The sequence below is a fragment of the Apteryx mantelli genome, chromosome 21 (genome assembly GCF_036417845.1).
Source record: "Apteryx mantelli isolate bAptMan1 chromosome 21, bAptMan1.hap1, whole genome shotgun sequence".
Classification (NCBI taxonomy): Eukaryota; Metazoa; Chordata; class Aves; order Apterygiformes; family Apterygidae; genus Apteryx; species Apteryx mantelli.
In genome coordinates, this window is record NC_089998.1 from 7,238,770 (window position 1) to 7,251,555 (window position 12,786).

Sequence of the window (12,786 nt, forward strand, 5' to 3'; positions counted from 1 at the left end):
GAGCCGAGCGAGGCCCGCAGCCGCCGCCTCAGGAGGTCCTCGGCGTCGGCGGCGAGGCTGCCATGGAGACCCCGCGGCCGGGGCGAGGCGGGCGGCAGGAGGCAGCACCAGGGGCAGCGGGCGCCACCGCCGCCGCCGCCGCACTTCCGGGGGCGCCGCCGCGCCGCCGCCCGCGGCTCCGCCATTGGGCGATTCAAACGCCCTCGTGACGCGGCCCCGCCTCACAAGGGCACCGCCCCGGCGCCATGGCAACGGCGCCGGCCCCAGGCCGCAGCCTGCCCCCTCCCCGCCGCCCTGCTCGGGTTTACTGCGGTTTAAGGTTAAGGCTTCTCCCATCGATGTACCTCGAGCGACCTTTTATAAAGCCGGGCTTTGTTCTTTTGATACTAAGGAAAACGACCTTCAGTACAGGGCAGCTTTAATAAGCAAGTCTAGCGAGTCACAAGGCAACAAAAAGAGCTGTTTTTACTGCACACATCGTCTTTCTTCCCTCTCTAACTGAATTTGTAGTTAATTTTCCTGCTGCTACCTCTATTTATTCTGTACATTCGGAAAAATTAAACTCGACAACCATTCTTAGACCAAATAAAGGCTCCCCCCCCCAAAAAAAAAAACGAACCCCACAGTGCAAATACCTATTTTGCAGACAGATTTCAGCTGTACCCCTAATTTCTCCAAGCACCAGTTTCTTTAGAAGGCAGCCCCTGTTCTTTGGGGAAATTAGAACTGCTCATTAAGGAAGTCTAAGCCTCAGGCTGCAGAGAGGATCACTCACTTTCAAACCCACATTGTCTCTCATGAAGACACCAGGCCTTTCCAGCCCGTATAGCTCAGCAGAGTTCACATTGCACAGAAGTACCCAGTGACACTCCTGTGCCGGTTGCTCCATAGCAAATCCTTTGTTATAGTCTTACATTACAAAACATGTGGAAAGCCCCCAGGCACGTAGGTTTCTCTTAATCCCATTCTTTCCAGAACGGAAACAAACTGATTTTCAGGGGTATTTCCAGGGAGATTTTTTTGCAAGACAAATCTCTTAAGTATTTCCTGTGCATTAGTGATTCTTCCGGGTAGGGTGTGCTCTCTGGGCAAAACAATAAGCAAGGTAAGAATTCACAGATACCGCACAGGGCACATGAAGAGAAGCAGGCCTTTATCCTCGCAGACCATACAGAATCAGGTATGAAAGAACCGTTTCCAAGGAAGAGCAAAAGCATACAATCTGCGGAGTGCAGCATCTTTTCTGTCAGAGGAAGGATGCCTCTCCCAGTACCGCGGACTCCTGCACTTCCTACAGCACTAGGCTTGCAGGATTCTATTGCAGGAAAAATTGTCAGTTAAAAATCTAGTATCCAGTGCCTCAGTCAGGAAAACATTTTAAGGTGATATGGATGAGTGGAGGAAGACAGCCTGAAGCAAAAACTGCTCAGACATATCATATTTGATATGGCTGTAACATTTACTAGTCAAGAGAGTGGCTTGCTTTCACAGCAACCTGCTCTGAGCATGGCTCTCACCTAGAAGAAGCCTGTTTGCTGTAAAGGAGAACCTTGGATTGAACTGCAGAATACGGCAATGTCCAAGACCCCTTTTACCTGTCCCTGTCCTCCTAAATATCATATTCAAGCTTATGCACAGCTGGATCCCTTCTGCTCACTGAGACTTACTGCTCTAAGTGGGACAGTCTGTGTCTGCATGTCCATCCATGAGGTGTGACCAACCCATTTTAAACTCTTTTAAAAAAAATGAGATGCCTTTCCTTCTGAAGTTTTTTCCATGCAAGTATTTCAGGAAGACAGCTGCGGTCGACATCAGATTGTAAATTCAGTTTTTTGAACAACTTCCTCCATGCGCTGGTACCAAGGCTGAATCTTGGTGTTAACCATCATGTCATCAAAGGCTTCCAGTCCTTCCATGACTCTGAGGACCCCATATACTGCCTGTGTCAGAAGATAAAGATTGAAAACAACACCGAAAACAGTCAACAGTGGAAAATGCCTTAGGATACTGATGCAAATACCTCAACAGCCTAGCCAATAAGGCTCTTTCCCTGTCATACCATCTACTCCACCAGTCTGATAAGCAAGGAAGATTGTGAATGGGCAAACAGGTGGTAAGAATAAGCATGTTTTTGCATGAGGAAATAATAAGAAAAGGTCAGGAGCTACCTGCAGTTATAGGAGAAAAGCTAATCCTATCTCTGCATCAATCCCTGTTATGAAATGCTTCACTTGCATTCCATGAAGGACTTCTGATGCAGAAGATAATTTATGTTCCACTTTGCACTGCTGCCACAAAGGAAACTCCAAAAGCACTGAACGTAGTAAGTCCTGTGCAGGCGTGAGGTTTATTAACCAACATCCACTAGCCAGATCAGCATCTCCATTTGTAAACAGCTTTCATCATGCTCCCAAATGATCAGTGACATCCACCTCCAGATGCTTACGTCAATTGTAAAGTGCACACTTAGGGAACATTTTCCCCAGAGTAAAACAAAAAACAAAACAGAACAAAACAACCCTCCTCTATGCAAGATGAGTATCTCCAAGTTCTCTTTAGTGCAAATTATGTTAGTGTATAAAAAAAGGACACTGACAATGTATCTCATGTAACTTACCTTCTCTATGTTCGTATTTACTATTTCACATGGATGAACAACTGGACAATCTTGTCATATACCTAACTACAGATACAGAAATTAGCCTCTTACCAAATCAGCAAGGTTTGGCTGGCTGCCACCCATGAACAGTCGCTGTTTGCCAACAGCTTTCACCCACTCATTAACCGCTTCATATAAGTCTTCTCGGACATTATCTTGAAGGTGATGTCTAGGTAAAGAGAGAAAATACAGTGTTTTCCAACTGGTTTGTTTCTTACTTTAACCTTTCACCATCTCTAATATCAAGGGCTGGTCCCCGCCCGGGAATTCAGAAGGTAGTTCAGAGAGAGAAGGGGATAGCTAGTGAGTAATAGGTAGTACTGCACATGTATAAGCATATCTTAACATGAAGAGTAGAAGGGTTCAGTACCTTCAAAGAAGCGCCGCTGTTACTCATATGGGATTAAATGGTTTGGATTAAAACACTGAGGTTCCACACTTTGACATCTGGGGTTCACAGCTAAGGAGGTTAAAAGCAACAGGATGAGGAGCTATTCCTTTTGTGTACTTGGTGCCCAGTGATACTAACCTTTTCTTCAACCTCTTGCTAATGAAGAACATGGCAATGGCCCCCATGTACTTAGCAAAGAAACCTTCCACGGTGCCAAACTTCCCCTCACGGACAATGTAATCAAAAGATGCCAAGGCTTCCCTAGGGGTACGGTAAACATTGGGGGAGATGAGGTGAACAAGCCAATCGTCCGCCCATTTTCTCCACTTCATTTCTTCCCTGCAGGTATTCAAGAGAGACTTTTCAGTGAATGAGGTACAGACGTAAGGCTACAGGAGGTATCTAGGATCACAGTGACACTAGCTAGAGACTGTGCCAAGGATGAGTGTGTCACAAGCTCCCACCCAGCCTTCTGCTCCAGTGACCTCTCTGAAATATACTCGGAAGCATTGTCTTTGTCAAAGCTACTCCAATCTCAAACTAAAACTAAGACTAAGATAGAGCACTAGCTTCTCTTCTCATTAGGGAAACTAGAGCAGCAAGTCCACTCACAGGAAACTAGCATTCCTCTGCAGCATACAGAAAAGGCAAAGAAGGAAATTGGAGACATCTTGGGAGCTAGACAGTCTAGTTCCCACCGTCATGGTTGTGCTAACGCCATTGTTTCAAATTGTGTAAGAAACAACAATCTAGCTACCAAGCAGGGGAAAGGGGGGGGGGGGGGGTGGCAGGAGCTGTCAGTAGCAGCACCAGCAGGATTGTACCATCCCTGAGGACATCTGGAGGAGGCTGCGACCCTACCTGGAAGACCCAGAAATTTAAGAGCACTTACACTCTCACTTCTTTGACGGGATAGACTCGCTTTGTCTCTGTTTCATCCAGCATGAGCCAGTATTTGTTCCCATACTCAAATGTCTCCTTGCCTTTCTCAGACACAGTTTTCATAGGAGGATAAAAGGACACAATCTCTTCTAAGCTCTTCCTCCTGAGGACAGAAACACAGTTAGTACCTGCTCTGGCTGCTACACAAATGTGCAAGAGCAAAGACACCAGAAGATACACACTTTAAAATGTATTATTCTAAAAATAAGCATGAGGTAGCAAATTCATTTGAAATAAGTTTGAAAAAGACTCTGGAATAGTTACTGGCAAATAACATTATTATTAGTGTACATTACATTTCTCTTTGTCAGACAGGACACAAGTGGAAGTTTTTGCAGGCATAAAGCCTCCTACAACTCTCCAGTGTTTTGTAGCCTGAGTGCAAAGGACAGGCCACAAGCACAGCAATTTGATTGCACTCTAGATGTTATAACTAGCTAAACGCAAGTTTAGCTGTGGGACTAACCCAAGTCAAGGTTTAAGTAATCTTTGTGCAAAGAGAATCTCAGAGCTGAAAAAGGGTTCTGAAAGGTAAAAGCTGATCTTTAACATACACCCCCCCCCACCCCCCAACATATACATGCATTAGCCACACCATCATAGCCTGGGATCAGGTCAGCTGAGCCAAATACGCAGAGCTTCAAACACTAAGGTCAGCAAGATACTAATGTGCTAATCTCTGAGAGGGTGCTCTAAATCTCCAGGTTGCTGGGGCCATTCAGATTCAATTCTCCTCCCATCATCCTGTTTTCTTACTTGGAAATAAGATAGGTCTTTATTGCACTGATGATCACTGAAGAATCGTTCAATTGCTGAAAAACAGAATTAAGACAGAATTTAAGAAGAAGTTCTTGGTGAAATTGAAAGTTCTTCAAAGTCTTTACCCCAGCATTCTGAGTCGCTTTTTCCCCACACACTTTTACAGGCAGCCCTACACTGAGATCTCTTCTGTGATGATCACTTCCGAGTCTGTCTTTCATTCTGACAACAGGGGACCCGACGGCTAGGTATAAGGGCAATACTGGCAGGTTTGGGATTTCAGCTCTTGGCAGCAAAGAAGGAAAAGAAACATTAGGGATGGACACACACTTAAGTCTTCAGTTTTCTTGAGATCTCATTCTTTTCCTCCAGGATATAAGCAGTTCTCATTACTCTCTGGTACAAAAAAGTGTGTCTTGTATAAGGGCTATTAGGAGCTATATAATCACTGGAGTCATTATAGAGTCATTACACAAACTAATGAGTCTTGGAAGAAAGAAACAAACAAAAAACTCTAATAACGCCAACGGACAGGAGACCATGAAGCAAGGAACAAATCTTAGGCTCCTAAGAGAATAAAAGATGATTTAAAGATTATACTGTATGTGACAAATGAAAGAGAGGCACAAATCTAGTGCTAGGGGTGAAATCAAGCAAGCTTTCAAAATAGTTGAAACTATTTTCCAACTTACCAGAGGACTTCCAGCATTGGCTAGCAGGATAGGCACCTTTCTGTAGGATGAGAATTTGATCTCTTTCCTCATTATTGGGTTCACTTCCACAATTTCATAGGGCAACCCATGATAATCAAGAAAAGCTCGGACTTTGCTGCAGAAAGGACATGTTTTATACTGGTAGAGAGTGAGCTGCAGGCTCCCTTCAGGCAGCTGGGGAAGGAAGAGACCAGGAGTTTGTATTTCCTACTAAAAATATAAACATGCTATCTTCCTTCCACCCTTATCTTTATAAGAAAATTGTAGCTGTTAACATTCAGTTTCAACATTTGATCATCAAAATATCCTGGCTAACAGATGCTTTCTTCAAACAGCATTCCAAATATTCACCTATTTGGATCAAATACCTGTTTTTTTAAATATTTATTTATCCTGCTGGAAAGTCCCAGTCATAGCAAAAAAAGGAGTTAAAATCTGACACTTCAAGTCCTCTACACACAATTTGGAAGCCAAAGAAAAACACAACAGTATTTTAATGGCATTTAAAACAAACCAAAACCAAAACACTTTTCTCGCTTAGCAAGTTTACCCAATGCTCTCTCTGAAGCCCACAGAGTGGGGGAGGATGGAAAGAGACACTCTCTTCACCGTGAGACAGAAAGCGGGAGCAGTACACCGCAGTTCAGTTGATTACAGAAACACGGTGCTAGAAATCTGCCAGAAAACGGCTTTAGGCATGCAACTGCCAAAGCTCAGACTCCTGGGAATAACCAACCTGTGCTTAACCGGCGACAAGGAGAACCGGGGCAGCACAGATAAAGCACCAGGCCAGGGACGCTTCGCAGCGACGCTCTGACAGACTGTGCTCATTATGTCACACGTTATAAGACGCACGCAGTCATCTCACCTTGCTTCTCATGTGTAATTTGTTTGGTTACGCAACCGCCCGCGGGTGCTGGAAGGAAAACAGCTAACAGGCAACACTCCCCCCCCCCCCCCAGCAAGCTCTCCCTTTCCAACAAGCGCCCCCCACAGCTCCTCGCTGAAGACAACCCTGGGACCACTTCTGCGTTATTTTAAGCCGTTTCCTCACTGCAACCAGGGCAGAAGCAGGGCGCTCGGGGCGCGGAGCCTGGCGCCTCCCCCGAGCCCGTCCCCTCAGGGGGCTCCGGCCACGGCAGGGCCCCCGCGCGGGGGAAGGGCGGGCGCCCGGGGCGACGAGCGGGGCCCGGCGGCGGCGCGTTACCTCAGCGGCCGAGTGCTCCCGCAGGCGGTGCCGCGCCACCTGGTAGAGGCCGGCGCCGCCGCCCAGCGCGAAGGCAGCGCCCAGCAGCAGGCGGCCGCGGCCGCCCGGCCCGCCGCCCTCCGCGGCGCCGTAAGCGCGGCGCGGAGCCCGCAGCCGCCAGGGCGGCAGCAGCGCCACAGCCCGCCAGGCTCTGCCGGCGGCGGCAGCCATCTTCCCGGCACGGCGCGGCGCGGGCGAGCGCGTCGGGGGGGGGGCCTTAAAGGGACCGCGCCGCCGCGGGGAGGGGAGGGGTGCACCCCCCCCCCGCCCCCCAAAATGGCGGCAGCGGTTTTGTGCTCGGCAAATCAATACAGCAAAATCTCTCCCTTGTGAAGCGCTGTAAAATCCACACGCGCGGGGCACTTCGCTGTAGGGAGCTTCTCCGGTGACAAAGCCAACGGTTAGACGCATAATCGTCCCGATGTTAATGTTCACTTCCCCTACTTAGGGCATAACGCGGGGTCCAGCTCAGCAGCGCGCAGCTGGGTTCCGCTAAAGACACAAGAGCTGGCTGCAACGTTAAATCAGGACATGACCTTTCCTTTCTTCGTCGCCCCCAATACCCACTTAATTATGGAGCCCTCAAAGCAGGTTCACCTCAGGAGCACCGCTCAACTGAGCGCTCTAATTGCAAGTTATTTTCATCCCGGAGACAGCTCCCCGAGGACGAAAAAATCATGCAGCGATCAGATACCCCCAGGGTGGGCCAATGATAAGGAAAGGCAAAGTAAATTGCGCGTATTCTCTCGAGGAAGAGATTTGAATGTGACCTCGGGGCGGCTCACGGCGCCCGGCGGGCCCGACCCGCCTCCCGCGGGCCAACGGCTTCGCGCCTCCTCACAGGGAAGGGGGAGGGGCCGAGCAGGGGGAGCCCCCGCTGCGTGGGCAGTAAAAGTCATCTCGGGGGATGAGCACCGGTGGTGCCCCCGCTGTGCTGGGCATCCGCCGTGGCCGGGCAGGGTGAGCCAGGAGACAGCTTCGTTTTTGGGGAAAACACCGCGGAAACGGCGGCTGCGGGGCTGCGCCCCTCCCCTCCCGCCCGCGGGCCGCCCGCCGCGCGCCCTGACCCTAACCACAGGCTTTACCCCGGCGCGGGGCGGCCGGGCTGCGTGACGAGCGGCGGCGCGGAGCTCTCCCATTGGCCAGCGCTGCGGCGTTCCGCCGCGCTCAGCGGGCGCCCCGCCCCCGACGTTCCAACGCGGTGTCGGGACATTCCAACGCGTTCCGACGGGCGGTCCCGACGTTCCAGCGCGGCGGCGGCGCGATCCAACGCATTCCAACGCGGTCCGCGGGCGTTCCGTCGCGCTGTCCCGGCCTTGCAGCGCCATGTCGGGGCCTAACGGGGAGCCGCACGTGGCGGCGGGCGCCGCCGGGCGGGATGACGACGGGGACGACGATGGGGACAGCTTCGGGGAGGCAGGTGCGTGAGGGCCGCGGTGTCTGGCCGGGCCGGGGTCGGGCCGCCCGGCCTGGCTTTGCTCCCGGGGAGGCCGCGTCTCCCGTCCCCACCGCGCCTCGTGGTGGTGTTTGCACTGACCGCAGGCTACGCCTTTTCCTAGATTTCTTGCTGCAAGTCCCTACTGCCTTGGGGATTCACGCTTGTCCGTGAGCTCCGTTTCTTAGGGGTTTTTTTTCGAAACCAGACCTAGCACTTCCCAGCACTCGCCTGACGACCTCGGCAGTTACACGCGTGAAGGCGGAGGAGAGGATTCCTTCCCCCCCCAGCGCAGCACGGCAGCTCTTGCATGTTGCTTTGTTTTGTTTTGTTTTGTTTTTCCTGTAAAAAGAAGATTATTCAGCGCTTTTGTTAGCGTACAAGCCATGATGACCAAGGAAAAAGGATGTTCCGATTTTGAACCCGCAGGAAAGATCACATGGGCAGATCTGGATGAAGTAGTCATGGGCGGAAAAACCGTGTCTGATGCAATCAGCTTGGCAAATTCCACTTTCAGTCATTTCTGCAATGCCTAGGTATGAAATTTTTGATACTGTCCTGCCCAGTTAGACAAAAAACGCCTGGAGGAAATGAGAAAACACCAGAGCTCAAATGGGTACGTATGGGTCATTCTTAACATCGGAAATTTTAGGAAGAGTAAGCACATAGCTACTCTCTTCTTGAAAGTGGGGAAGAGTGGAGATTTGCTTTCCATTTCTCAAAAGATCATCGAGTTTCCAGCAAGCACAGACCTGCTGCGCAGGTGAATCTCGCTCTTCTGGGTGATCGTCCCGCAGTGACAGAAGGAGCATTTCTGTTGCTGCGGTACCCCAGGAGCGGTCACGGCACCGCATCATCCGACAGTGATTTGTGTTTCAAACTTTTCAAAGAACTAAGAGATGCAGTCGATGCGATGGAGACAGTCACTAAATCCAGTTTACATCAAGTCTCCGCATTAGGCTGTTCTGTTTGTAATTAGCTGAGGTTTTGTGCGCATTATCTAGTTGTAATGATCTGTAGATATTTCCTGGTTTAGTTGAGGGAAAACTCAAGATCACTTCTTTGATCTCCAACAGGAAACCTTATTTCATGGCAACTGTTACCATAAGAATGCAGAAAAGTTAAAACGTGATTGCCACACTCCTGGTGAACATCAGTTAAGTGTCCACAAGAATACATCAAGCTTGCAACTAGCAGAAAACAATCAAATTAACTGTTTTTACAGCTTATTTTAAAATTGTTAACAATTTTCCACTTCCCAAAGCTGCACAATTTTTATAGCCTTTTTTTGAGCATTGGGCACCAAAACAATTAGGCTTCTGCTTCTGATTACAGACTTCTTGACCAAGTTGATGAATAACGTTATTTTCTTGTCAGAAGTAGTCATCATATCTGCTTGAGATCCTCTCATGATTTAACTGGAACGTGCTGCATCACACCTAGAGCAAATACTTTATTAAAGAAAAGAGTGCTGTAACTCCTGGGCATTCTGGTATCATATACAAAATATTGATGACTGCCACTTTTTTGGAAAGAATGTGTTTGTGAGATTGGTTTTTAAGTGGAAGGACATCAGCTGTGCTCTTGTTCATAATACCACCTCTGCATATACCTGCAAGGCCAAAATTTTCTCTTATAAACATGCTTAAGTGCCACATATGCACTTCTCCAAGCAATTAAAGGCTGCAGCACTGCTCTGAATGGCTCCATCAAAGTAGCATAAGAAAAGGAGGAAAATTCTTTTACAATTAAATTCATCCTCAGCTATTAGTAATGCAAATGACTAATACTTAAGTATTCACAGTTCTTTTTAAAATAGTTATACTGCAAACTGTGGAAGTAACTTCTCTCAAAGAGCATCCAGCTCTACCACTCAACTCTGCTCTGCTTCTTGACCTGTTCCCAGGGTTGGTTCCTTCACCCTTGGGAAGATCTGCCTTTTGGAAGCAGCACGGCTGCACAGACTAGTGATTATTCACCACAGGCAAATCATGCCCAGTAAAATCCTGCCTGGTCCCCTTACCTACCTCAACATCTGTCCTCTTGAGTCAGTGTGTATGGGCTTGGTGTGACACCGGTTAGAAAATGGTAACTTAAAAGTAATTGACTTTATTCATAAGGGTCTGGTGTGCGCGGGGGCTTCTGGGCACTTAGCCCACAAGGGCATCAGGGCTCAGCAGCCAAGAGGGGCAAAGCTGGGCTCATGAGCTCAGGGGCTTTCAGCATGGCTCAACCCTCACCCCTCGGAGCTCACTAGAAGGGTGCTCGGAGCCGTTCCTCCTCCTAATTTTCTCCGTGTTCTCCATTAGCTCATAGCACCGTTCCAGCCAGGCACCGCGTGCGCGTTACACTTGGCTCTAATGCTCTCCCAGCTGCTCAGAGGAGTCTATGGAGAACGGCCAGCCCCAGCTGGCAAGGTGGGGGCTTGTCCCACTCACGCAGACCCCTTTTCCTCTCCTGCAGCCCACAATCTGCACAGATCTCAGCCCGTCGATCACACAGCCCGATGCCTGCCTCCCGTGCTTGCTCAGCCCATGCTTCTTCAGAAGGGAATATGGGCCTGGTTCTGCCCAAGCTCTCCTGTAACCCCTGGGGCTTCAGCTCATGCCAGATTTCCAGTTCCTAAGTAACTTGTCAGCAGAGGTTTATCTTGTCTGGTTTTCCAGTGTAGCTTTTTGTTTTTCTCCAAGATTGCATGACTATTGCTTGGAGCAATCCAAAACCAAGTGTTTCATCACAACAACGCAGCTACCTTCATCTGATTAACAGTACTAATACACATTGCTGTGAAATGCCGTTGTATTGAGGCCAACAATTCTGTACTTGAAACAAGCGCTTTAAATAAGAAGCTGTAACTAGGGAACCAACTTCAGTTTCACTATTGGATTTGTCTGTTAGGTTGCATAAATCTAACAGGATCATTTTGAAGGAATTTCTTCTGGTTTTAACCTGAAATACCCAAAGTCTTAATGGTGTATGAAAATGCTGTGGTCGGACTTGGTGTTCCACAGTTATTTCACTTTGCAAACTGGTGTGGCTACTTGGCATCTTTAGGTCTCATCCCACCTTCTGCCACAGTAATGGCTCTCCTGTTTTGGCTGTCTGATCCAAACCAGGCCCTCATGAGACACATCTCAGCCTGGAAGCCTTAAACAAGTAATTTACAGAATGTAAACTCTCTGATATGCTGCCAAAATGTTTGCATCCTCATCGGGAAAGATGATGCCTAAGGCTGCTAAAAAGGCTAACTTGTCCTTGGGATTTATTTAGTTCTGTTGCAGTGTGGATCCCTGCACACTAGCCGTCAGCCTGGGATCAGCTATTTATGTAAGAGATCAAAGGCTGTCAGATGTGCCCAGAACGCATTTCACTGCGCACAGGTTATTTGCCTCAGATCTTGTTACCAGTCCCACTTTCCCATTGGTCTCATTTGATTAGTGAACACAATACAGGCAGGATTCAGTTGCATGTTACTTCACCCAACCTGTGGCAGGTAAGGCATGGCCAAAATGCTGTAGGCATGTTTTGCAAGAGCTCTTGCTGCCTTAACTGACTGCAGTAATAGTACTTACATTGTTCAGTCTCTCATTTTCCCTTCCCTTTAGAATACGCAGCAATAAACTCCATGCTAGACCAGATCAACTCTTGCTTGGATCACCTGGAGGAGAAGAATGATTATCTACATGCCTGCTTGAAAGAACTGCTGGAGTCCAACCGCCAGACCCGCCTGGAGTTCCAGCAGCAAAGCGAGCAGCAGAACATGGAAGATGACGTGCAGGGATCAGAGCCTGCTATCTAGTTGACTGGCCACAAACTGTCAGTTAGTATCGCTAAGGGGACGTTTACTGGTTGCTGGTTTAATGTAAAACTTGAATAGAAGAGTACCTCCTGCCTGTTATGTGTCCCTTCCTGTGGTTGTGTCCTGCCATTCACCTCTATGTTCTGCAATACTCACATTAGTTGTGATGTAAGAAATACTGGCAGACGTCTTAGACCAGGCTTTTCTATCCCCTTCCAAGTAGATGAGAAAAGCCACCGGTGTGATGTTTTTGACTGTCATAATTGGCAGTTGCCTACCTCCTTAAGCTGCCATTAAGGTCTCAGGCCTTAGAGAGAGGCATAGCAGACTGGTTAGCTCCCACCGCCACGACAGCTGTATAGAGAAAGGAGATGGGCCTGCCTGCCCTGGGCTGTGAACAGCATCCTCCCTGTACATTTTGACAGCAGCATGCATGAGCTCTGTGGTCCGAAACCTTGTGAACTTGGCAGGATGGCCTGGGGCCAACATGGTGGAGTCTTATTACATTGTTCTACTTTTGTACAGTTAAAGGAGTTTTGGGGGAAGTTATTTATAAAAAAAATCTGTTTTATTAAAAAGTTTGAAACCAAATTTGTTCCGAAAGTCTCTGATATGAAAACAGACTGTTTTAAATCTTGTACTGTTAACAGACGACCAAGATACACATCCTTGCCTAGCTCAGGACACAGTCCTGGTCCAGGAGTGTGCATCCTTGAAAGAGAACTGGTCTGAGAACTGGACATACAATCTACAAGAGATTAACTACCCTTCTGCCTGGAAAGGAAACAGAGAGGAGCTACAGAGGATTCTTGGGGGGGGGTGGGGGGTGTAATCAGACTACA

General features: G+C 48.5%; 2 protein-coding genes across 2 annotated transcripts; one reads left to right on the top strand and one right to left on the bottom strand.

The window, feature by feature from the left end:
* Positions 1 to 401: 401 nt before the first annotated feature.
* Positions 402 to 6,372, bottom strand: PTGES2 (prostaglandin E synthase 2). Its single transcript, XM_067309114.1, has 7 exons — positions 6,201 to 6,372; positions 5,444 to 5,638; positions 4,749 to 4,804; positions 3,943 to 4,095; positions 3,189 to 3,389; positions 2,711 to 2,828; positions 402 to 1,940 (listed from the first exon to the last, which is right to left on the bottom strand). Exons 2-7 carry the CDS (start codon positions 5,513 to 5,515, stop codon positions 1,812 to 1,814), a joined length of 729 nt encoding a protein of 242 aa, XP_067165215.1. The 5' UTR covers positions 5,516 to 5,638; positions 6,201 to 6,372; the 3' UTR covers positions 402 to 1,811.
* Positions 6,373 to 7,868: 1,496 nt separating this feature from the next.
* On the top strand, positions 7,869 to 12,535 carry BBLN (bublin coiled coil protein). The gene is made up of 2 exons (XM_067308933.1): positions 7,869 to 8,130; positions 11,751 to 12,535. The coding sequence occupies exons 1-2, from the start codon at positions 8,037 to 8,039 to the stop codon at positions 11,942 to 11,944; spliced, it is 288 nt and encodes a 95-aa protein (XP_067165034.1). The 5' UTR covers positions 7,869 to 8,036; the 3' UTR covers positions 11,945 to 12,535.
* The last annotated feature ends 251 nt before the right edge of the window (positions 12,536 to 12,786 follow it).